Source organism: Pelobates fuscus, chromosome 8 (genome assembly GCF_036172605.1).
Source record: "Pelobates fuscus isolate aPelFus1 chromosome 8, aPelFus1.pri, whole genome shotgun sequence".
Taxonomy (NCBI): Eukaryota; Metazoa; Chordata; class Amphibia; order Anura; family Pelobatidae; genus Pelobates; species Pelobates fuscus.
This window is the reverse complement of record NC_086324.1, coordinates 32,511,664-32,535,373: the sequence shown is the minus strand read 5'-3', so window position 1 is coordinate 32,535,373 and position 23,710 is coordinate 32,511,664. Positions and strand designations below refer to the sequence as shown.

The window sequence follows — 23,710 nt, the reverse complement described above, 5'->3', positions numbered from 1 at the left end:
AGTGAATCGAAAACTGAATTGCAAACTTTAAGCTAAAAAATAAAATCTGTAAATAAATTAAATGGAGAATGTATCCAAATCCTTTGCCCGCATTTTCCTATTAAGTTCACAACGATTTCGAGTTTAGTGAATAAACCCCTTCAGTGTGTGAATATACTGCCTCCTGCAGGCACGGTAACAAACCACATCACCAGGAGGGGGCGCCACATACATGTAGTAACCCTTATTGTGACTGAGGGTTAAACACACAGGAGTTTATTCACTAAACTATTGTAGTGAATTAGAATCTAAATTGCAGAATTTGGCAAACAGTTCTATTTAGAAAGATCCTCCAACTCCGTTCCTGTCGCAGCTTGGCTAATTTACTGTAAATTTAGTAATTGGATATTAATTTTTACTGCAGTTCCTTGTTTAGTGAATAAAGGATCTTACGGCAATACTAAGCCGGTCGTGATGCAAGTAAGCCATTAATATTATTTATTACCAAATAGAGGCTATGTGTCATCATATAAACCTGCTAGGAATGTAACTATCAGGAACTGTTTCATTCCTACAGGTGGGTAAGGAGAAGGGACTCAAAATTGCATAATCCACAATAAATTCACTTTAAATTATCAACAATTCACAATAGTCAATAGATTATGGAGATCAATGTATAAATCTGACCCCGTTTATAAGTGGGTGATTTGTTAGTGAAATTATTCAGTAAAAGTAAGACTTTTATTGCAAAACATTGATTTCTGTATAGAACTGACACGGGCACTTGTAATGCACCTGTTGTTGCACATTTTTTAGTTTTACTTCTATAAGTACAACTAACTTTTTGTGACAGGTACAAATGTATAAACACCAGAGGATTCCTCGCAATCCATCAAAATTAGCATATGCGCAAAAAAACAACAACCCAAAATGTATTTCCTTAAAGAGTTTATGCAACTTTTATAGATATTTCCGCTTTAGGTCACAGAATGCAATCTGTAAGAATCGCGTACTGCACCTTTAATAAACTGGATATTCAAAGAATTTAGCGTGACTTGGATCTGGCTAGGAAAAGCCAGTAGCATTACAGGTAAAGAAATACCTGTATCCTGAAAGCGAGCCTGTCCTTTTAACCCTTTCCTCTCCTTCGCTGGATCTTCTATTCTCCTACAGGCTTTGTTCCAGCAACAAACTGCTGCAAAGGGGTGAAAGTATAGCCAGGAGTTTAAAAAAAAACAAAAAAAAAAACAACAGTATTTTCTTACAGAGTTTTAAAGGTAGAACAATGTACGTTACTCAATAACCCGAATGAAACTTGAGTTGCTCTGTTTCAAATGCAAGCTTTACCAAGACGCTTTAAAACACAAGTACACTGTCGTTACGACCATGAGAAATATTTTTTTTACCTGGCTCAATGTCCCCACCTACTTACCTGGATTCCTTGTAAGGAAACAAGGAAGTAGCTATGCTGTAGTTGACGAATGTCTTTCTTCACTGGCAGTTTCATTCCTTCTTAACCTGCTCTCTAGCATACTGAATTTTGTCTTGAGAGCGACGTAAGTCAACAAAACTGGAATTGTTTTGACAGGAAAGCCTCTATTCAAATGAAAGTCTAGGTATGTAAAGAAACTGAAAATTCGTATTTTTAATATTTTTTGTTTTGTTACACAGATTGAAGTAGAAACGAATGGGGATTGGATTGATTTATCTGTTCGTTTTTTTTCTACATGGAAGAAATCATGTACAAGGTAAGCAGACTGTTAATCATTAAGATAAATTTATTATGTTGATTGTTGTAGACCAACGTCAACCAGTGTGTTTGTCCTCAATAGCTCTGATTTAGAAGCAAAACATAGTAAGAATGTTTTGTCCAGGGAAGACAACATGACATTAATCACTTGTTCTTACCTGATGCTCAATTCTGCTTTAAACTCTGTGTCGTATATGCAAACACATCTCTACACCTCGTAAACTTATGGAACTGCAGCTCAAAATTATAACCACATTCCGAAATATTCTAAGGAAGTTACAGACCATTTAAGACCATTCATGTACTTAACCCCTTAAGGACACATGACATGTGTGACATGTCATGATTCCCTTTTATTCCAGAAGTTTGGTCCTTAAGGGGTTTAACAGTATTATTCCTGAAACCAAGAAATTTTCAAAAATGGCAAGAAAGTTGTATCTTGTTGGACAAAATAGACAAAATGGAAAAATTCTCCAGTTCCCCTTTTTTTTATCCAGCCTGGCTGTGTTGGCTAAAAATGAGCACTATCCTTCCCTACGTTTATGTAAAACAATGTGTAATTATTGGATCATTAGAAATATGTTATATTGGCAAATACAAGCATCTTTCTTAAAGATACGCAGTATTACAGAGTAACAGAACCTTTAAAACACTCATATTATAATTCTATAATAATATAACACACACACACACACACTTACACACACACACACACCCTAAATCCTTCCTGATATAAAAGAATTTGGGATTATATTCACTAAACAGTTGTGGTACGTTGACTGTCTATTTCAAGATTTTAAACCAAAATATGCAAAGTGATGCAAATCTCCAACTCTGCTAAATCTAAGATTTTTTTTTTAACTCACTGTGAGAAATAAAACTTACAGTTTACCAAAAAATCTACATATCAAACAGGTTCTGTTTTGATGTTCAATGGATTATTTGCAAGGAGACGAGCATTGCTGTTTACATTCTGGAGTTGTGCACACAAAACAATTGAATCGTGCCATGTTGTTTACAAAAGATTACACATAGCTCTGGCAGTAAATTGGCACGTAGACCGGCAATGTCTTCAATACGTATGCTCCTTCTAACTGATGGAATGTTTATGTTATGAATCTCATTATCAACAGAGCACGTCTGACTTGGATTGCTGTAATTAATATGTCAGCCTGTGAACCGAATTACCTCACTGTAACCATTGTGTAACATATTGTGTGCAGGTTAGCTTTGGAAATTCTAAAATGTTACGGTTTATATTGATTTTCAATTAACTGCAAGATTTTTTTTTCTTCTATGAGGAAGTTATAAAATGCTTGGATTATTTAATGAATCCAGTAAGCCTACCTCAGACACAAACAGGCTTATTCACTAAGGTGAGAATTCAAAGTGAATTTAAAACTTAAGGTGAAAAAAGCCAAACTGGAAAATTCTTTAAGCCAGCCGTGCTTTCTGTTCAGTTATTCTGGCATACAATTTGAAATTCACTTTGAATTCTTATTTCAGTAAATAACTCTGAAAGACTATTGGTCAGTATGTTTTTCTATGAAGATAAGGTAGTAAACTTTTCCTAAGAAAGGCGGGGGGGGGGGGGGGGGGTCGGCGGGATCATGGTTGGATTAACATAGGGGCTGATGGAGCTGCAGCTCCAGGCCCATGCCCTTGGAATAGGCCCATTGATTTAAAAATAAAAAAATACAAAATTATTTTTTTACTACTCTTCACATGCTCTTGCTTAAGTATGGAAACTTAAGAGGGATGGGGGGGAACAAAACTAGTGTGAACTGGCTGACAATAGAGTTAGTTAAGGTAAAGCTGACTTTGCGCTCTATGCAAATGATCTTGCTTCTTCAGTCTCTCTAACTCTGTGACATGTTCCCTTTCTTCTACACTCACTACATACACCTTTTCTCTGTCCCAGACTGTATAACAGGAGCTTCTGCCTGCTAGTAAGAAGGTAAGGAGAGGAGTGGACAAGTGAGTGCTAGGGGACAGTCCTTAGAAAGCATTTATGCCAATGCCAAGCTCAGGGCACTGTCTGTATAACATGCCCTTAGTTGGTCAGCCTGCATGATTGGCAGGCAGCCTGAAATGCATTCACACCAGGCAGGCCTTACAGTTCTTTGGGCAGACATGCCACCTTTTTGGGGCATGTTCACCTCGTTGAGAGGTTCTGGTTATGTGTTTTGCGTCAGTGGGCCACCCTTTTACACACCCACCGATGTTCTGCTTCATCGATCACTGCTGTTGGGGGGTATGGATTTACTTGAGAGATGAAAGTGAGAGATTAGCATAGGGTGTGTGCTTTCTTATAGCTATATCCTGTGAGATTCCCTCCAGCACCACCCCCAGATACATGACATGTGGGAGGTGTGACTGTTTTAGTGTTTTTTTGTTGATAAGATTCTGTAATAAGGCCATCATAATTGTCAGCACCAGGCTCAATGGGTTTTTAATCTGGCCCCGGGGGAAATTTAATATTTATTTTTTTTGTGCTATTATTTAGGATTTTTTTTTTAATCGTGTAGACCAAGAAACAACACTTTGAGCTGTTTTTATATTCTGTCTAAGCTTTTTAGCATTTTTTAAATAGCCATTTGAGCCGGGTGTTGACCCCACCCGTTCCCTATCAAGAAGTCAAGAAATCACAAATAAAGACATTTTGGCCCATGATGCGAGGGGCACGGTCATGCTTTTAGACATCTGATTAGAGAATGCTGTACGAGAACATGCTTGAGAATCCCCATGTGACAATATTTTTGTTAGAAGTGGCTAAATGTTATTTATGTTTAGATTTGACCATAGCTCAGCGTGTTAAACAGTGTCAAGGTTTTGATTGAGCACTTGCATAATGTGTGTGCACCAATGGTGTCATACCAGCCCTGTTTATCAACCTTAGACTTTAAGTAATTAGCAGATAAGTCCAGACTACGTGAAGAATTTAAATTTTTTAAGGAGCAGACTCGTTTATTCAAGGGAGAAGTAGTTAGTTTAGAAAAATGACCTTTGGTTACATTAAAATTCCTGACACGTTATTGTAACTGTCTGTTCAATGAACCTGTAGATGAGACTGTATTCAGATTAAGCTTGCATTTTAAGGAATCCTGTTTACAGGGAGTACAATATGGCTCACTGGCAATGTCAAGAGGATAACATAGTAGGCAAGCGAACGTCCGTCTAAAATAATGATTAAAGCGGCTTTTTCACCAGTCAACCCTATTTTTTCTACTGTCTGTCTTGATCCATAGAGTCGTAAATGTCACCCCCATCAGCCATTATTACCAATTTTGTCCCCTCTTTAACTTCAGGACCAGATTTTTGTTTAATTCAGCGCCATGTGCCTTCTTGTGCCGTTTTTTCCACTCTGCGATAACAGCATTACTCGTTGCCATGGAAATAATGCGAATGTTCAGCGCGCATGTCCTGTACCCACATAGTGGGATTATAGACGAGGGACGGGATGGACAGGCGTGAATTGTGGGAAATGGGATGTGACAAAGGAAGTGAAGCTTGCCTTAAGCCCCATCCTTTGTCAAGATTTGTCAAGCTTAGGAAAAATGCATAAGACACAAGAAGTCCCTCCTTTGTCTTAAGTATTTTATGAGAAACAGATCAGAAAGGAAGAAAAGAAGAACAGATTCATAAAGAATAAGAAGAAAGGAAACAGCCGGATAAAGGTAAGTAACACATATACATGAAAAGCATTTGTATGCTTGACATAAGTTTTTTGTTACTGCTCTGTGTACTGATCTTAGAGTTAATTTACACAAGGATTTATTTTTTACTTTGTGTCATAAGTCATGGCACAACCTGGGCATAATATGCAAATGATCTTGGCACTCATGATGCAGCAAGGGCATATGTGTGCATGCAGCACTAAGGAATAAATGTGCTCATGGGTTACCCAGTAAACAAACATCTGAATGCACATCAGTACTCGTAGTGCATTATGGGTAGATGCCTGTGTCAGATATGCTGTGGAGGTAATTGTGCTTTATAATACCTGCACTCCTTACCCCAGTATATGTGTCTTTAGTCAGGGCCGGTGGAAGGATTTTTGGGTACATAGGCGAAGATCTATTTTTCCGCTCCACCCCCTCACCCCCTCCCCCCTCCCAAAATAAAATCTTCACCTATGTGCCTCTTAACCAGCCCCTCTCCCCGTCCATTAGTGGTCCCCTCCCTTCCCTGTCCCTTAGTGTTCTTCTAACCGCTCCCCTCTTTTCCCTGTCCCTTGGTGTTTCTCTCCCCTCCCCTCCCTGTCCCTTGGTGCACCTCCCACCCCCTTAGTGGTCGCACTCCCCTTCCTGGTGTGCCTCCTACCTCTCTTGTAGCATTGCCGAGTGGAGGATATCCCCTACAGGAGCTTCAATTTTCTGTACCTGGCCAGACTGACAGGGAGTGCTCTCTCAGTGAGCACCTCCTGTCAGTCTGGCCGGGTACAGGAAACAGAAGCTCCTGTACTGCGCTCCGCCACGCTACACTCAGTGGTGTATACACACTGACAGTCACACACACTCAATGACAAACACACAGACTCACTGATCTGACACACACTCATTCATTGACACACACACACTGATTGACACTCATTGACAGACACACTGATAGTCACACACAGACTTAATGACAAAGATACTCACTGATTTGACAGACACTCACAAACACACACTGACAGACACACACATACACTCACATGCAACACTCATACAATCACTCACAGACACACACACTCACACAATCACTCACAGACACACACACTCACACACAGACACACATACACTCACTCACACACACATTCACTCACAGACAGTCACTCACAGACACACATACACTCACCTCACCTCCCTGTCCCTTGGTGCACCCCTCACCCCCTTAGTGGTCGCACTCCCCTTCCTGGTGTGCCTCCTCCCTCTCTTGTAGCATTGCCGAGTGGAGGATATCCCCTACAGGAGCTTCAATTTTTTTGTACCTGGCCGGACTGACAGGGAGTGCTCTCTCAGTGAGCACCTCCGGTCAGTCTGGCCGGGTACAGGAAACAGAAGCTCCTGTACTGCGCTCGCCATGCTACACTCAGTGGTGTATATACACTGACAGTCACACACACTCAATGACAAACACACAGACAGTCACTCACAGATGCACAGACAGTCACTCACACACAGACACACAGACACACATACACTCACACACAGTCACTCACAGACACACAGTCACTCACAGACACACATACACTCACTCACAGACAGTCACTCACAGACACACATACACTCACACACACACAGACACACTCACACACAGACACACATACACTCACACAAAGACACTCTCACACACATACAGACACACATACTCTCACTAATTATTTTAATAAATAAACATTTTCCACCCAGCCTCCCTACCTGGAGAGCTGGTGTGGATGATGAATCATTTCCTGGGGTCCAGTGGGGCTGCTGGGCGGCGTGCGGCAGTGGTGTGATCAGACGCTGCAAGGGAGCTCTAATCTCCACGCTCTGCTCCCTCGCGGGCTGCATACTGATGCCGCGGGAGCCGGAATATGACGTCATATTCCGGCTCCCGCGGCATCAGCAGACAGCGCGCGAGGGAGCAGAGCAGAGAGGTTAGAGCTCCCTCGCTGCGTCTGATCACACCACTGCCGCACGCCGCACCGGGGGTCCAGAAGGTGGCCTGGCAGGAGGGAGAGCTTCCCTCCTGCAGGTCACTGAAATCTTGCGCCCCCGGAGCCGGTGCGCCCTGTCTATAGTATATACTGGCACAAGGCAAGTGAAACTCAGAAAGCAACAGTTTCTCTTTGACTTATTGTAACTAGGAACACCAAGTAGGCAAACTGATGGTGATGCATAGACTGAGAGTTAATGTATGTAAAGATACGGAGGGATCTTATCGCTGAACGGCAAGCTGTTGTGCTGTGAAAACCGACTTGTGAAATGTAAAGCAATTCTGCTAAAATTATGAATTTACCTAAATCATCTTCCTGGAATTTACATGTAAATTTGTAAACCACAACTTGCTATTTCCTTAATCAGTCCCACATTCTCGCACATTTGTAGCACTTTACATAATAAAAAAACACTTTTGTACACCTCTCTCATTGGTTGTAATCTTCCAAATATCTACTCACAGACTGGGAATGGTTATTTTGGAATTATTGGCATCTCAATCATGTATTATTACCTGGAGTGTCTCTATGTCTTTTCACCATTGATTCTTAATCCCCTGGACCAAAAACCAAATGTGGGCCGACATGCTGTTTTATTTTTCTATTTATTTTAGCCCATTATGTAAAATGCACGTAATGTTAATTATATTACACTTGGAGAATGGGGAAGTTCATTTTACAGGTGAAGGCTAAGATCCAATGCCAATTGCTTTACAAATTGTTCTGTTTAGTCAACTTGTGAGCTCATTGTTACTTTCTGGAGATAAAAAAAGATAACACATCGGCTTTGTTTCCATTTTAGGAAGTTGCAATTTGGGAAGTACGATGACGTGTGAAGCTTGCCTAAAATTAGGACCGCACTGTGCCTGGTGTTCACAAAAGGTAACACAAGAAAAAGTTTTTCATATCTGTCTTGTTTATTCAAATTTATATAAACCCACAGATAAGGCTTTTTCTCACGTTAAACAATATACAATGAGCTCATACAACGAAAGATGTTATCAGGTGATCCAAAAGTCATCCATTTGGTGTTTCGGTTCATGCAATCATTTTAAGGAAAACAATTCAGATGAACCAACAGAGTGAGAAAATGTGACAATATATAAATATTATGTATATATTTTGCAGTACAATGATAGGCGCCTTTTTCTGCCAATTGGTTCACGGATCATGTGAGAAAAAGTACATAATAAAGAGCAAATCAGGAGGAGCAGTAAAAAAAAGAAATCTATATTTATACATTTATTTGTGGTCTGTGACAATAACCAAATATGACATACCTAGATATGAGGAAAAGGGGTGGCGGTGTTGTGCCCGAACCGGTGTGCGGGTGAGCCTGTAGAAGAGGGTTCACCGAGGGAAAAGATTAGTATATAACGATTGGTTTGTTAAGGGAGCGATTGGAGGGATCAACGCTCCAATGCAAGGATGTCCATACGGCACGTCCGAGTTACGGAATTTAGATGACCACCTACGTTTGACAAAATTTGGACAACTTGCAATTTGTTAGAAAACAAATGCACAAGTCTACAAAGCATCCCTTTGACTTCTATTGATCGGTTGATACCCTAGACTAGTAATAGGTACATTTAGCAATAAATACAAGATTAGACAGCACTTGCCATGATGACTGAGCACAGCAGCAGGACTAATGAACAGAGGGTCCTGGTGCGAGATATTGTTTTGGGGGAGGCGCTCCAGACAATTAAGATGTACTTCCTCAAAAGTGTCCCCACTTGCCAAATAACCAACTTTATAATCACAAGACCCTATATCCCCATGCCAGTTGACCCTCTCTCCCTCTCCAATTTAGACTGCCATGTTTTCCTGAATTAACCTTCTGCCTTGCCAAATTAATTTTGACACATTTGCCTGCCAACTAATCATCACCCGTTCCAATTTAGATTGCAATATTCCCCATACCAATTCACTTGCTCACTCCCCCAAATACTTGGGGAAATAATTTTGCAGAGATGAAGTAAAGTATCAAGGTAGCAAACAGCCCTTACCATCCTTCCCAGCAAGACATCAAACCCTAGTCCTGTTCTCTTTCTTCTGACAGTCACAGCCACCATGGCGGAGGGCTCCTTCCTATGCTGCAGCTCTGATCTCAGACCTAGAACAGACTGAAGCAGTTGCTCCCTCCATCATCACATGAGGAGGGCAGCCTGCATTCTGGAGGGATAAGAACCAGGGCTATATGGATGCAGGAACTGTCTCAGAATCCTCTGCTTCATGCTACTCGTGGGACCTTGCCTAACACACCTTGGGTGTGTTCTTACCTCATCTCACCTCTGCTGGATCATTCACTTCTCTACCTCCCCTCAGGCCAAAAGTGGGCCCCTGAAATATTGAGGGCCCTGGTGCCATTGCACCTACTGCACCTGCAGAATTCCAGATCATAGCTAAGCTGAGCATCATGGGAAATGTAGTCAACAAGTCTCTACCATGCTAAGATTATTCTATTATGGTGTTGGGTGCAGATAAATAAAATTGTAGATATATATATATATGGATTTCACTGGAAAAGGGAAGTGGCAAGAACCACATTTGAGCAATCCTTTAAACAATGTACTTGGCATTGCCACCTGTAGGATCTGTGATTGTTATAGCAGGGCTACATTACTTTAATAAAGTGCAATATTTACTTTTTAATGGGGGAAGTAAAGTGAGGGATATCAGTCTTTGTGTGATAAGAGCTGCTATCTGGCATACGTTTCAATGAATCACTGAGAGAGACAAAACACCGTGGGAGGAATTAATCCAGCCTGTTAAAGGGCACTTAAAGCAGGATTCACTTCCTGGCCTGGAGAGAGAAAAAATAACCTTAATTCATACAACACAAGAGAATCATACTTGGCGTTTGCTAATGATACAAGATAGGGAATCAATATCTGAGTGTCTGAGCGGAAGTCAAGGCGTGCCCTGGAGACTCAATCATTGACTTCTGAGAAAAGTTCTAGACAAAGTTACCTTTTACAATCTATTTTTAAGTACCAGGAAACGGTTAGGTAATGCGTAGCCTCTCTGACTATTGTTGGAGGCAACTCCCATTACCCTTAGCAATTCAGATTTCAATGCTAAAAGGGACACTATAGTCACCTGAACAACTTTAACTTAATGAAGCAGTTTTGGTGTATAGAACATGCCCCTGCAGCCTCACTGCTCAATCCTCTGCCATTTAGAAGATAAATCACTTTGTTTATGAACCCTAGTCACACCTCCCTGCATGTGACTTGCACAGCCTTCCATAAACACTTCCTGTAAAGAGAGCCCTATTTAGGCTTTCTTTATTGCAAGTTCTGTTTAATTAAGATTTTCTTATCCCCTGCTATGTTAATAGCTTCCTAGACCCTGCAAGAGCCTCCTGTATGTGATTAAAGTTCAATTTATAGATTGAGATACAATTATTTAAGGTAAATTACATCTGTTTGAAAGTTAAACCAGTTTTTTTTTCATGCAGGCTCTGTCAATCATAGCCAGGGGAGGTGTGGCTAGGGCTGCATAAACAGAAACAAAGTGATTTAACTTCTAAATGACAGTGAATTGAGCAGTGAAATTGCAGGGGAATGATCTATACACTAAAACTGCTTTATTTAGCTAAAGTAATTTAGGTGACTATAGTGTTCCTTTAAGGAACACCATGTCTTTCTTTGTAATTATTTTATTATTTATATAGCGCCATCAGATTCCATAGCGCTGTACAATGGGTAATCTCCAACTACTGCAAGAATAAGATGTGGACATCCTTCTAGGTTTTGCTGAAATACAACTCATATTAGTTTCAACCAGGAAGGAAGGATGGTGTATGTTCTTCTAAAGTCTCGGCACCTGAAAATGAACATGGTATTGTGATAACAGACTAGCTAGGACAGGGGTCCCAGCTGTGTTTGGACTGCAACTCATTTAAGCTACTTCTGTGCAGCTACTTCCGTGAAGCCTTTGTTTGTCATTCCTGGGCTAGGACTCGGTAAAAGGTAAAGCTGTGGCTACAGTAAAATATTTCATAGGGAAACAAAAAATTAGAGTCATGTTTTCAATGTTCTGCATTGACCAGTTAGAGCACATAGACCAAATCGGAGCATTGAACAACCAAATCGGAGCATTGAACATATCACCACACCTGTTTAGTGAAAAGGTGCATGCTTTTGTATTGTAATGTTGATTTAATGACATTCGACTTCCCAGCCTGTCATTCGGATTGATTGATAGCAGCTTGCATTTCTAGAGCTGAGAAATGTAATGGTTATCAGTGACACCTCTCTGGTGTTAATGCCAAATCAATGTCTCCGATGTACCATTGCTTTCTCTGACCATTCCGTTTGCATTGGACTGATCTGATTGGTCAGCAACTGCTGGATGGAATGAGGCTGATTGGACTGAAATCCTAATAAAGCTGGCCAAAACAGCTTTCACAATCTTGGGCCATCTTTGTCTATGTTAGACTGCCACATAATGCAGAGCATGGGCATCCATGCAAGGAATCCAACAAATCTGAGGGCCAGCCGTTTTCTTTGGAAATCTAGTCTCACCTTTAGACAGCATAAAATAACCGGTTTTATTGAAGCCAATGTGTGTGTTATACCAGGTAAAAGGGGAGTTTTTTCATAGTAGAATGAACCATAAGACAACCTTAGGTAAAACATTTAATATTTCATAGCCTGTATAAAAACCTAACTTCAGAATTTCATTGCATTACAAAATGCTATTTCTCATTCTAAAAAATTCTCAACAGGAACAACCTTTTTATTGAAAAGGAGGTACATAAATTATGAAACAAAAAGTATACTATTTATTTCAGTACACGCTATGTATTTGGCATGTTCATGTTGAAAATGTCACTTTTTCAACTGCTTTCAAATATACATCCTTTTCATCTTGCTTAATTAGTAAATATCTGAAAAGCAAGACCAGCATTTAGCTCCTCGCATCCACCATTAAAGGAACACTCCCGGCACCATAACCACTACTTTGTGCTTTAGTTGCTGCAGTGTCAGGAGCACCCTGGTGCCTTTCCTTTGTAAGTAGACAAACTGTTTTAGAACAATTAGATTTCTTGCCTGGAGTCTGCTGCCACTCCATGCATCTACCACTTCCAAAGGAGAGCCAGAAGCTTTTAAGCAGGATATTCTGTTAGCTCTCCAGGATTAACTAATTGTCTGAGTGCATCAGCTGATCTCTCATAGCCAATGAACTAAGTTCTGCACTGCCAAGCTTACCTCAAACAGAGAGCGGACCCGAGGTAAGTGTCCCTACTTGGGGCATCTCTGCCAACCCATCCCACCTGCTAACTACACTAATGGGGAGGTGTACTGGTGTGGTGTATTTGTTGTTCAATGTCAATATATGGTACGTATTCAACATGCCAATAAAAGATCAAAATATATGAAAAAGGAAAATATAGATAGACAATTACTGGAAACGGAAAACACATAAAACTGTGTATCTATTCAGATCAAGGAAATCAGAATAACGCTATGGCCTTGATCACATTTTTTGGATAATATCAAATGTTTTAATATTTTTGAATAAACTTTTAAAATTATTATTTTAAATATTAAAATGTTAAAATATTTAACATTTAGAAAACAACAACATTTCAATATATTAAAATACTAAAATATATTTCATCATATTAAATAATTTTAAAAGTTTACCCAAAAATATTAAATAAAGTCCTATATCGGAAAACTAGCTTGGATAATGGTCACAGAGACCACAGTCAACCACAACAAGACAAGGCACAAGGGACATCACCAGGAACAACAATAAATGTGCTAAGTGGCTCAAGAACCATAACAGGGCAATGCAGAAAAATGAAATTTACTTTTTAGTATTAAAACAGTCAGTACTTGGCCATAGAAACTGGTTATTACAATATTAAAGGCATTGGCCGGCCTTTGTTGTCGTCATTGAGAGTCATAGGCTCTTCATTACAAAGCCAGTTGCCACAAGAGTGAGAGTCCAGATCGATATCAGAAGTAAAACTGAAAAACACTGAAGTCTATCTGGACAGTGCCATTATTTAATACTGCAACATTTTAAAGATTTAAGGGATATAGAGGCATGTATCTGGAGATTGATTTTCTAGGAATTTGATTATTTGCTGTAGTCTAGAGTTTAAGACATTCCAAAGGATCAGGTACAATTTGCTAACATATCTGGATGCTCTAAAAGTAATGGAAGTAGTTTGGCTGTGCAAAGACTGTGATGACTATGATTCATAGTACTCAAGTATTTTTTTGAGTAGGCAAGACTTCGATTGAGACATCACGGGGGAAGAAGAACACTGATGGGAGAATGCAGTAGGAGCGGCAAGAGAAGAGGAGCTGAAAGGCATGAGAATGCTGTAGATGAAAGAAAAACTAATGAGAGATGTCTTTAGAGAACAAGGGATGAAATGAACATAAAGTGAAATTAGAGATAAGACGTAGGAATCTTAGAAGACAAAAAAAAAACCTTGAAAGGAAGAAGAGTATTTTAAAACAAATGTTTTTCGGTAACCACAGTAGTGATTTTAGGGTGATTCATACCCAGCTGTCAGAGACTGTAGGGAGAGTATTGTTGCAGTATTCTGAACGGGTTTGAGCCTACATTGAGCCATCAGTAAGGATTATAAATGGTACCAACGACCAATGATAAAATGAAAATTCCATGTTATATGGTACATTGAAAAAGCTCTAATTATTAGGTTCCTGGAAAAATTTTTGTGCAGTATATCTTTTTAAACACTATGACCATAGTCACTACATGTAGTTATGAGATTGATTATCTTTATTTTCTTCAGCTCGTCTGATAGTAAGCATAATGAATTTCAGCGATCTGAAGGAATCAAGATTCCTGAAAATGTTGTGTTTGTTGCCATGCAATTCTGTTCTGCTTTAACATCACCTGTGTTGTTTTTAGAATTTTACAGATTCAATGGATATTGCTGCTAGGTGTGATGTTTCCAAAAACCTTCTGACTAAAGGATGTCTGATCAATCACATTGAATTCCCTGTATCCAAAATAGAAATAGCAAGAAATGATCCACTTGCAGAAGGCACGCAGAGAAACAACTCACATGTAACACAGATTGCACCTCAGAGAATCATCCTAAATCTTCGACCTGGTAAGTTTGTTCCAGTACATACTGTGTTAGCAGAACACATTTGTTCGTTGCATAATATTCCTTTTTTTGTAGGTGTAATTTATGATGAATTTTGAGATTAATAATTAATATTAATTAATGTATTTATTACTGGCATTTATAAAGCCCCAACAGATTCCACAGCGCTGTACAATTAGTGAAGAACGTACAATATACACAGACAAATATAAGAGGTAGAGAGAGCCCTGTCTGTAAGCTGATATCTAGCCATTGGAGCTCTTTTATACAAAGTGCTTAGCTAGATAGCCCGTGAGCTTACAATCTAAAGGATACCTTGGGGATTTGAGACAAAAGGTAGCAGGGGAAATTTGGAGGTGTTGGCTAAAAGAGTTAACAGAGAGAAGCAGCTATTGGTAAAATATACATTTTGGGTTTATGCAGCGCATTTCTGATACACATTCTAAAAGTAGAACAATCAAACACAAACATTTTGTGAGTTTCTATGGCAGTTTCTGTCCCAGAATTATTTGTCAAACCTTAATTGTCAAACCTTAATCCCACATTATGTTTACCAAAACATCAAAGAAGTGGAATCTTGTTTGTCTTTGATATCATAATAACATAAACAATCTTCTACCCCTCATTTGTTTTTCACTTACTTTGCTTTCCCCCAACCAGGGTTCATAAATATTGATCTCCAATGCTGTAAACCTAAAACACCTAGTACCTTTCCCCCAATTCATGCCCATCGTTGCATTGTTCCTTTGTAAATTCCCCCATTTTTGATATATGTATATCAATAGTTTAATGAGATTATTGGTGAAATGGGCATAGTAATTCATGTATTTGATCTTCCTGTTTCTCAGGAAATGATGTAACGTTTCAAGTCAATGTTCGTCAATCTGAAGATTATCCCGTGGACTTGTATTACCTAATGGACCTCTCTGCTTCCATGCATGATGATCTGAAAACCATCAAAGAGTTGGGATCTACTCTTTCTAAGGAGATGTCCAAACTGACTAGCAATTTTCATATAGGTTTTGGATCCTTTGTAGAGAAACCAGTTTTGCCATTTATTAAAATAGGTCCAGAAGATCTTAAAAACCCTTGCCGGTAAGTCATTTAAATTTCATTTTACTTATCAGATTCTTCCACCATTTGACGTTATTTATATTTAACTTCTTCACTGTCAAGAAAAATTGACTCATTCTCTCCCAAACCAGTGTTTACATGGTCTTGATTTAGTTTCACACATATCTAGTACAGTGGTACCTCGGTTTACAAATGCCTCGGTTAGCATAATTTTCGGTTTACAAATGAAAATTCACTGAAAATATTGCCTCGGTTTACAATTTTTTTTCGCAATACGAAACAAGTTTCCCCAGGATGCATTGCACCTGGGTGGTTTATAGCACCGCCCCCTGCATGCTGCAGCCTGTGGGTAGCACGTGGCGTTGAGTGTGGAGGTGTTGGAGCGGTTTTTGCATCGAGTTTTGAAGCCATTCTGGAAATTGTTTTCAGTTGTTTTGGGACTCTTTGGTGCATTTCTCAAGCGGTGAAAAGGTAGGGAGCTGAGCTTCGTCGTTTTCATGCCTTTTACTGTGTGTTCTGCATTGTGAGTTGGTTTCTATTCCAGCTCATTTTGACTTTTTTCTGACCACCGGAAATAATTAATTGGTTTTCAATGCATTCCTATGGGAAACCACATTTCGGTTTACAAATTTTTCGCAATAGGAAACGTCATGGAGAACGCATGAAATTCATAAACCGAGGTACCACTGTACTTATTTATCATAGTGAATCCCGGTTTACAAAAACCTTGTTATGCCTATATATTAAGGAGCAGGGACGTATTAGCCGCGAGGCAAACAAGGCATTTGCCTTGGGTGGCATTTTCCAGGGGACAGCAAAAAAAGCCGCCCCCAAATGCCCAGGCAAATGTCTTGTTAGCCTAGCGGCTAGCTAAAAATCCGGTTGGTCGGGCGGCGCTGGCGAAGGAGCACTGATTAGTGAGCTCTCTGCTCAGCTCCCTCGCGCACCGCAGAGTGATGCCGGTCACCTGGAGCCAGAATATGACATCATATTCCGTCTCCCAGCATCACTCTGTGGCGCGCGAGGGAGCTGAGCACAGAGCTCACCAATCAGTGCTCCCTCGCCAGTGCCGCCCGACCGCCGAGCAGCCCCATTGGACCCCAGGGAAAGGGAGAACCCTGCCCCCCCCCAGCATTCCCAAAGGTAAGGAGGCTGGGGGGGTTGAATTTAATAAAAAAACAAGTGTGTTAATGTGTGTGTTAGTGAGTGTGTGTTAGTGAGTTTGTGTGTGTCTGTTAGTGAGTGTGTGTGTCTGTTAGTGTGTGTCTGTTAGTGAGTGAGTGTGTGTGCCTGTTATTGTGTGTGTCTGTTAGTGTGTGTGACTCTGTTAGTGAGTGAGTGTGTGTGTGTCTGTTAGTGTGTGTGTCTGTTAGTGAGTGTGAGTGTGTGTCTGTTAGTGAGTGTGTGTATGTCAGGGAGTGTGTCAGTTAGGGAGTGTGTTACTATGTGTGTGTCTGTTAGTGAGAGTGCATGCGTGTCTGTTAGTGAATGTTACATAGTTACATAGTTACATAGTTACATAGCTGAAAAGAGCTTTCCTCACATATGCTTTTGCTGTTGATCCAAAAGAAGGCAAAAAACCCAGTCTGAAGCACTTCCAATTTTTCAACAAACTAGGAAAAAATTCCTTCTTGACCCCAAAATAGCAGTCAGATGTCTCCTTGGATCAAGCAGCTATTACCCCACTAATTAGAAATTATATCCCTGTATGTTATGTTTTTGCAAGTATTTATCCAATTGCAGTTTAAACATCTGTATAGACTCTGACAAAACCACCTCTTCAGGCAAAGAATTCCATATCCTTATTGCTCTTACTGTAAAAAAAAACCTTTTCTTTGCCTTAGATGAAATCTCCTTTCTTCAAGCCTAAATGTGTGACCTTGTGTCCTATGTATAGCCCTGTTTATGAATAGATTTCCAGATAACGGTTTGTACTGGCCCTGAATATATTTTTATAATGTTATCACATCCCCTCTCAGGCACCGTTTTTCCAAACTAAAGAGATTTAAATTTTTTAACCTTTCTTCATAACTAAAATGCTCCATTCCTTTTATCAATTTTGTAGCTTGTCTCTGCACTTTTTCTAGTGCCATGATATCTTTCTTTAGAACAGGTGCCCAAAATTGCACAGCATATTCAAGGTGTGGTCTTACCAGCGATTTATAAAGAGGCAAAATTATATTTTAATCTTGAGAAATTATGCCCCTATTTATACATGACAAAACCTTACTAACCTTACCAACAGCAGATTGACATTGCATATTGCTACCTAATTTGTTGTTTATAACAATTCCCAAATCCTTCTCGTGTGTGTTTATCCCTAGTTCACTACCATTTAGGGTGTAAATTGCTTGTGCATTCTTAACCCCGAAGTGCATAACTTTGCATTTTTCTACGTTGCATTTCATCTGCCATTTTAGTGCCCAGTCCCCCAATCTATCCAAATCCTTCTGCAGCAAGGCAATATCCTGCTCACATTTTATTACTTTACAAAGTTTTGTGTCATCTGCAAACACTGATACATGGCTTTCAATGCCCATTTCAAGATCATTTATAAATATGTTAAATAGAAGCAGTCCCAAAACAGAACCCTGGGGGACTCCACTTACCACTTTTGTCCAGCTTGAATATTTACCATTCATGACAACTCGTTGTACTCTATCTTTAAGCCAATGTTCTACCCAAGAACAAGAATATTCATCTAGACCAATTTCTTTTAGTTTGAAGACTAACCTATTGTGAGGAACCGTATCAAATGCCTTGTGTGTGTCTGCTAGTGACTGTATGTGTCTGTTAGTGAGTGTGTATGTCTGTTAGCTAGTGTATGCGTGTCTGTCAGTGAATGTGTGTGTGAAGGGTGTGGTGGCGCGGGGGGGGGGGGGTTTGCCTGAGTTTTGTCATGCCTAAGGCAGCACAAAACCAAGATACACCACTGTTGAGGAGTGTACCTCCAAGTATAAGGGAGTAGGGGAATATGACTATGCCCACTTGACCCCTCCGTTGCTTTCAGCCAACCAAATCTTTTGTATCTGGCCTAGTGGCTAATAGTCAGCCTATTTACTTAGATATTTATGTAGTCTCCACTATCAAATAAGAGAGCATGTAAGGATTCATAAACATAAAATACACATAGTGGAGGAAAACATAAAAATAACTTAAGTTTAATAATGTAAGGGAAATGTTCAGGTTTTGTTTCAGTTTTTTTAGTTTTGATTGTGTACAAAGGATGGTTACCTCAACCTCGAACGTGGTGCATTGGAGCTGGGGTAAACTGTATAATGACAAAGAAAGAGATTTATTAAAGTGTTCTGTTCAAAAAATGGTCTAATGTTCTAAAGTTTGGGGGCAATCACCATGGGAACCATCGGGCACATTCTATTGATGACTCTTTATGCAGTCTATCTTTATGCAGTCAATCTATGCAGGTGCTCAATTGTTTTGTGTCCTTGGGATTATTATTTATTTATGTATCATAACCATATTCCACAGCACAGGGAAGGAGTTACAGAGATTTTGATGGTTACATGACTGTTGGTTGTACGGGGAAGGCAAGATCTATATATACGGTGCCTTCATTTTTCATTTAACTTAGTTGTATTATATTTTTTTCTCTTCTCTCTTTTTTGCTGAACTGTGGAAATCTTTTTTACAAGCATCTAAGACTTACTGATTACAGTGTATTTCTCTGTTTTACAGTATGGTGTCTGACTGCTTACCAACGTTTGGCTATAAGCATGTTTTATCCTTGACCAACCATGCACAAAGCTTTAATGATATAGTCAAGAAACAGAGGATTTCAGCAAATATTGACACACCAGAAGGAGGATTTGATGCAATCATGCAAGCAGCAGTTTGTAAAGTAAGCTATTGTATCACATTCGCTTTTGATACGGTGATTGAATTTAAGGTATTTCTTGCCAATTATAGCTTGTCAATAAAACGGTCGATGCTATCAGTGCAACGATACAGGGGAACTCTGAGCTGGAGCATTTTTGAAGCACAGTTGAATAGGCTCCATCCCATTCCCATCTGTTACATACCATATTGCGTTGGGTTGGGTCCAGTTTCTGATCAGGACTGTTAAGCCTGAGGAACCACGGAACATGCTCTTCCCTCACTTTTTAGCTCTGCTAAACAGAGTAAGGAGTGAACGTGTCTCGATATAAGGGGATATCTGAAGTTTGCTAACAGTACCACAGTGCTATAAGTAGATCATTTGGGACACGACTTTTAGTCACTGACCAGCTATATGATCTTAACATTAAGATAATGGCCAAGGAAAATTAAATAGAAATTAGGTTCAACTCTGTTATATACACACACCTGTGTCATCTTTCTTAAAAGGGCACTCCAGTTTAAATATTGAGTAAATTATATCATAATCCGGTTCAGAAAGGCAAGCCGGGGCAAACATTGCTTTGCATGAAGAGGAGAAATAGAAACACAATTTCATTGTTGTTCTTCTCTGTTTGTTTCCTCTGTGCTGACTGCCATGTACAAAGGACAGAGCATTTAGCAATGTCTAAAAGGGGGCAAAGTTGTAGGATGAGGGTGTGGATTTCTACATTCAATTTTACTTTTCCAAGGAAGTGAAAGGTCTCCTTTAATTCAAAAGCATAAAAAAATCTATTGGTGCTTGTGGCTACCTTTTACAATGTAATTTAGTTTTTCTCAAAGTTAATAATTAGTCATAGGCTGGCAATGGTTTATTGTTAAACATTGTCCATAATAACAATATTGTTCCAATTGTTGTCATTATGGTGGTTAAAGGCTAAGGGATATTTAATGTAGTGTGTAGCTACAAAGGAGCTCTATTTTATAAATAAAAAAAAATGTTGTATTGGAATTGTCAACAAGGATTGGCAAGCTGTCCAAGGGGCTGCAATACATCCTGGTAGTGATCCATTTATGACGGGCATAGATAATCGTATTCACAATTCTATTTTCCATGTTACAGATAGAAAAGACTGAATCACTTCCTCTAAAGTACTAGCCAAATACAAATGGCTATGTGTTTTCCTTTACAATATTATGTTACACAAATCACTCTTCTTGTGAACACTCATCCACACCATGTAACTGAAAACACAGTTTTTTATGAAAAGACGATAAGAAGAACAATAACCTTTTTTTAAAAAATGTTCTGTATTTCCAGGAAAAGATTGGATGGAGAAATGGATCTTTGCATCTGTTGGTCTTTGTAACTGATGCTGATTCACACTACGGAATGGACAGCAAACTGGCTGGGATTGTTATCCCAAATGATAGTGAATGCCATTTGGACAGCAATAATGAATACGCTATGTCCACCGTCATGGTACAGTGCTATTATACATTTGTAATGTTATACAATTTCTACTGAGTATGTTAGACCCATAGAAACACAGTATGTGACAGCAAACAAACTGATCCATTGGGACAAGTGAAATGTATTCTTCATCATAATGCCCATCCTAAATCCTAAATATTCTACAGTGCCACTATTATTTCTACTTAAAGAACATTTTGGGCTTTTTGTTTAAAGTAACATTCCTTCAATTTAGCACTAAGTTATCAACAATTAAACTTCGAATCGAACATTTTTGTTCTAGTACGGAGGATCTTAACCTATTTTTACAGAGACTCAAATTATATACATTGTATTAGCATGCAGGGCCGTTTTTAATAATTAAATTTGTTTGGGAACTCATTCATAGATTTCTATATAATAAATATTGAAGTATATTCTAAAAAGGCACTTTCATTATAATCTTTTCATTGTTACATTATTATTGTTAAATAAGATTTGCTGCATCTGTGCCTCAGTGAAAGCCAGAACGTATATAAGAACAATGTACAATGTACACTATAGGATTCAAAACTACTTAAGCTTAATAAAGCATTTTTTGGCGTATAGGCCTCTGCAGTTTCCCTGCTTTTTGTCCATGCAGCCCTAGCCGAACCTCACGTGTCTGTGACTGACACAGCCTGCATGAATAAAATAGTTTAATTTTCAACCAGATGTTAACTTGCTTTAGATGTTTGTATCTCCTGCTCTGTAAACTGAACTTTAATCACACACAAGAGGACCCTGCAGGCCAAAGTAGGCTGTTTACAGAGCAGGATATACAAAATTATAAATTAAACAGTATATGCAATAAAGGAAGTTTAAATATGAAATCTCTCTTTACAGGAAGTGTTTAGGAAGGCTATGAAAGTCACATGCTTGGAGGTGTGACTAGAGCTGTATAAGCAAAGGGATTTAACTCATAAATGGCAGAGAATTGAGCAGTGAGCTTGCAGGGGCATGATCTATTCACCAAAACTGCTTCATTAGGCTAAAGTTGTCCTGGTGCCTACAGTGTCCCTTTAATGTAACAACTCCAAAATAGGTATTTTTAAAACGAGGAAATGTTCAGTGAATTAAATTGTATTTTAAAATTTCTTAACCTACTAGAACTCCTTTTTCCTACAACTGTTTTGCTGTCATACTTCCATTCCCATCATCACAAGCTTTTATATTTCCTATAGGAATATCCATCTGTCGGACAACTTATCGAAAAGTTGGTGGAAAACAATATTCTGCTAATTTTTGCTGTTACTGAAAAACACGTTCCATTGTACGAGGTAGGAAATAGCATTTGTTGATATTTTGGGATATTTGTCATCAACCTGTAAGATCTTGCTCAAAACAATATAAAGTCTATTAAGAAAATACGTTTCTAAGTGCTGTAAGATGCTAAATGTGTTCATATGTTTTGAAGAATCAGGCTTCTACAAAGCTTTTAAATTGTTTAATAAGAAGTATTGCATTAGGCTATGATAAATGTGTCTTTCCGTAGAGGAAAAAGATAGGCAGTTACTTTCAGATACAGAAAGCAGAAGATTTAAAATGAGCAACATTTCCTGTATATTTGTCATCTGCAAAACTGTTCTATGTTATAGAAAACAGAAAGAGCTGTGGATAATATACTTTTCAAATAATCATAGTTGAAACTATATTATGCAGCTAAGTACATGAAGGAAACTATAAATTAAATGAATATATCAGTACGTCACTATTCGACGAGGAAATATATTTTGTGTTAAAATGAAATAAAAAGGTGTCCTAGGCCTTTTAGTGTTTTTGTAGGTTGTTAATTGCAAAGTAACACCTGCCTACGCACAAATGGTTAATTAAAAATGCTTGTTCATTGAAAGCTCAGGGAAGGTTGTTTGAGCTGGATCAGACTTTTTATAAGAAAGGTTCACGTCCTATGATGTCAATCCACCTTTGAAATATGAATTTATCAATGAAAATCTAAAGTACACTTCATGGTGTTAAACTGATTAAATAAACAATAAAAAAAAGTATTTAAGAACTAGCTATCAGGTTTGCAAGGTGCCCGCGGGAAGGGTAGGTTAGCCTAAATAGCCATCGCTCATGCTCCCACAAACTTTAATAAACATATATAACGGAGGTTCACAAGACCCTAATATTCTCAAAAGGGAATTGTGGATAATAAAGTGCCTCTGCATGAACTGGAACAGTGGACCTCCCATTGGGAAATAGGTGAGCAGGATTCATCAGGTACCCTGTTAAACTAGGGCGGACCCTCCAATGCCTTTGGGGGGGGGGGGGGAGTGGAAAGTAATAATACTGGGTCGGAAGGGTGTCCCAGCCTTTCCTTCATCCCACACGTATGGAGTGGAAGGTATTTGTACATGGGTTTCCAAGCTCTGAAGCATATTTATATGATAGGACCAGATGATTCCCTTTTTAAGGACCTCTACACATTACTTATAGACACTACAAGTATAATAAATAATCAAACCTACTGCTCTTAATCTAGTTATTAATTAGAAGAACCACAATTGATATAATGTAAATATTAAGGAATATATTTCATTTAACGCATAGTGCTATATTATCGTAGAGTACACAGCTTATGGCAGGGTTCCAAGTTACATGCAATAGAAACTAGGTTAGAATTCAAGGAATGTTGGCAGGGAAATCTTTTTTCTGCAGGGGAAAATCATGTGAGAATATGTAAAAACATCTCCCTTTGTTCAAGTCATTTTTTAAGAAGTCAAAGAAAATCCCATTTTTTTTTTTTAAATAGATAATTTTTCTAGTAGACTACACCTGGAATGTGATCCA

The 23,710-nt window shown here is 38.9% G+C and overlaps 1 protein-coding gene across 2 annotated transcripts in view; it reads left to right on the top strand.

The window, feature by feature from the left end:
- The first annotated feature begins 621 nt into the window (after nt 1–621).
- ITGB6 (integrin subunit beta 6) overlaps nt 622–23,710 on the top strand; it is a 61,809-nt gene continuing 38,720 nt past the window's right edge. Inside the window, exons 1-8 of one of the 2 annotated variants that reach the window (XM_063429659.1) lie at nt 622–711; nt 1,651–1,727; nt 8,212–8,291; nt 14,316–14,520; nt 15,366–15,612; nt 19,288–19,450; nt 20,747–20,908; nt 22,102–22,197. In XM_063429659.1, the coding sequence (XP_063285729.1) occupies nt 1,667–1,727; nt 8,212–8,291; nt 14,316–14,520; nt 15,366–15,612; nt 19,288–19,450; nt 20,747–20,908; nt 22,102–22,197 (1,014 nt within the window). In that variant the 5' untranslated portion in view covers nt 622–711; nt 1,651–1,666. Of the gene's footprint in view, nt 712–1,473; nt 1,536–1,650; nt 1,728–8,211; nt 8,292–14,315; nt 14,521–15,365; nt 15,613–19,287; nt 19,451–20,746; nt 20,909–22,101; nt 22,198–23,710 lie in introns of those variants that run through there. The other variant, XM_063429658.1, reaches the window with a different exon arrangement.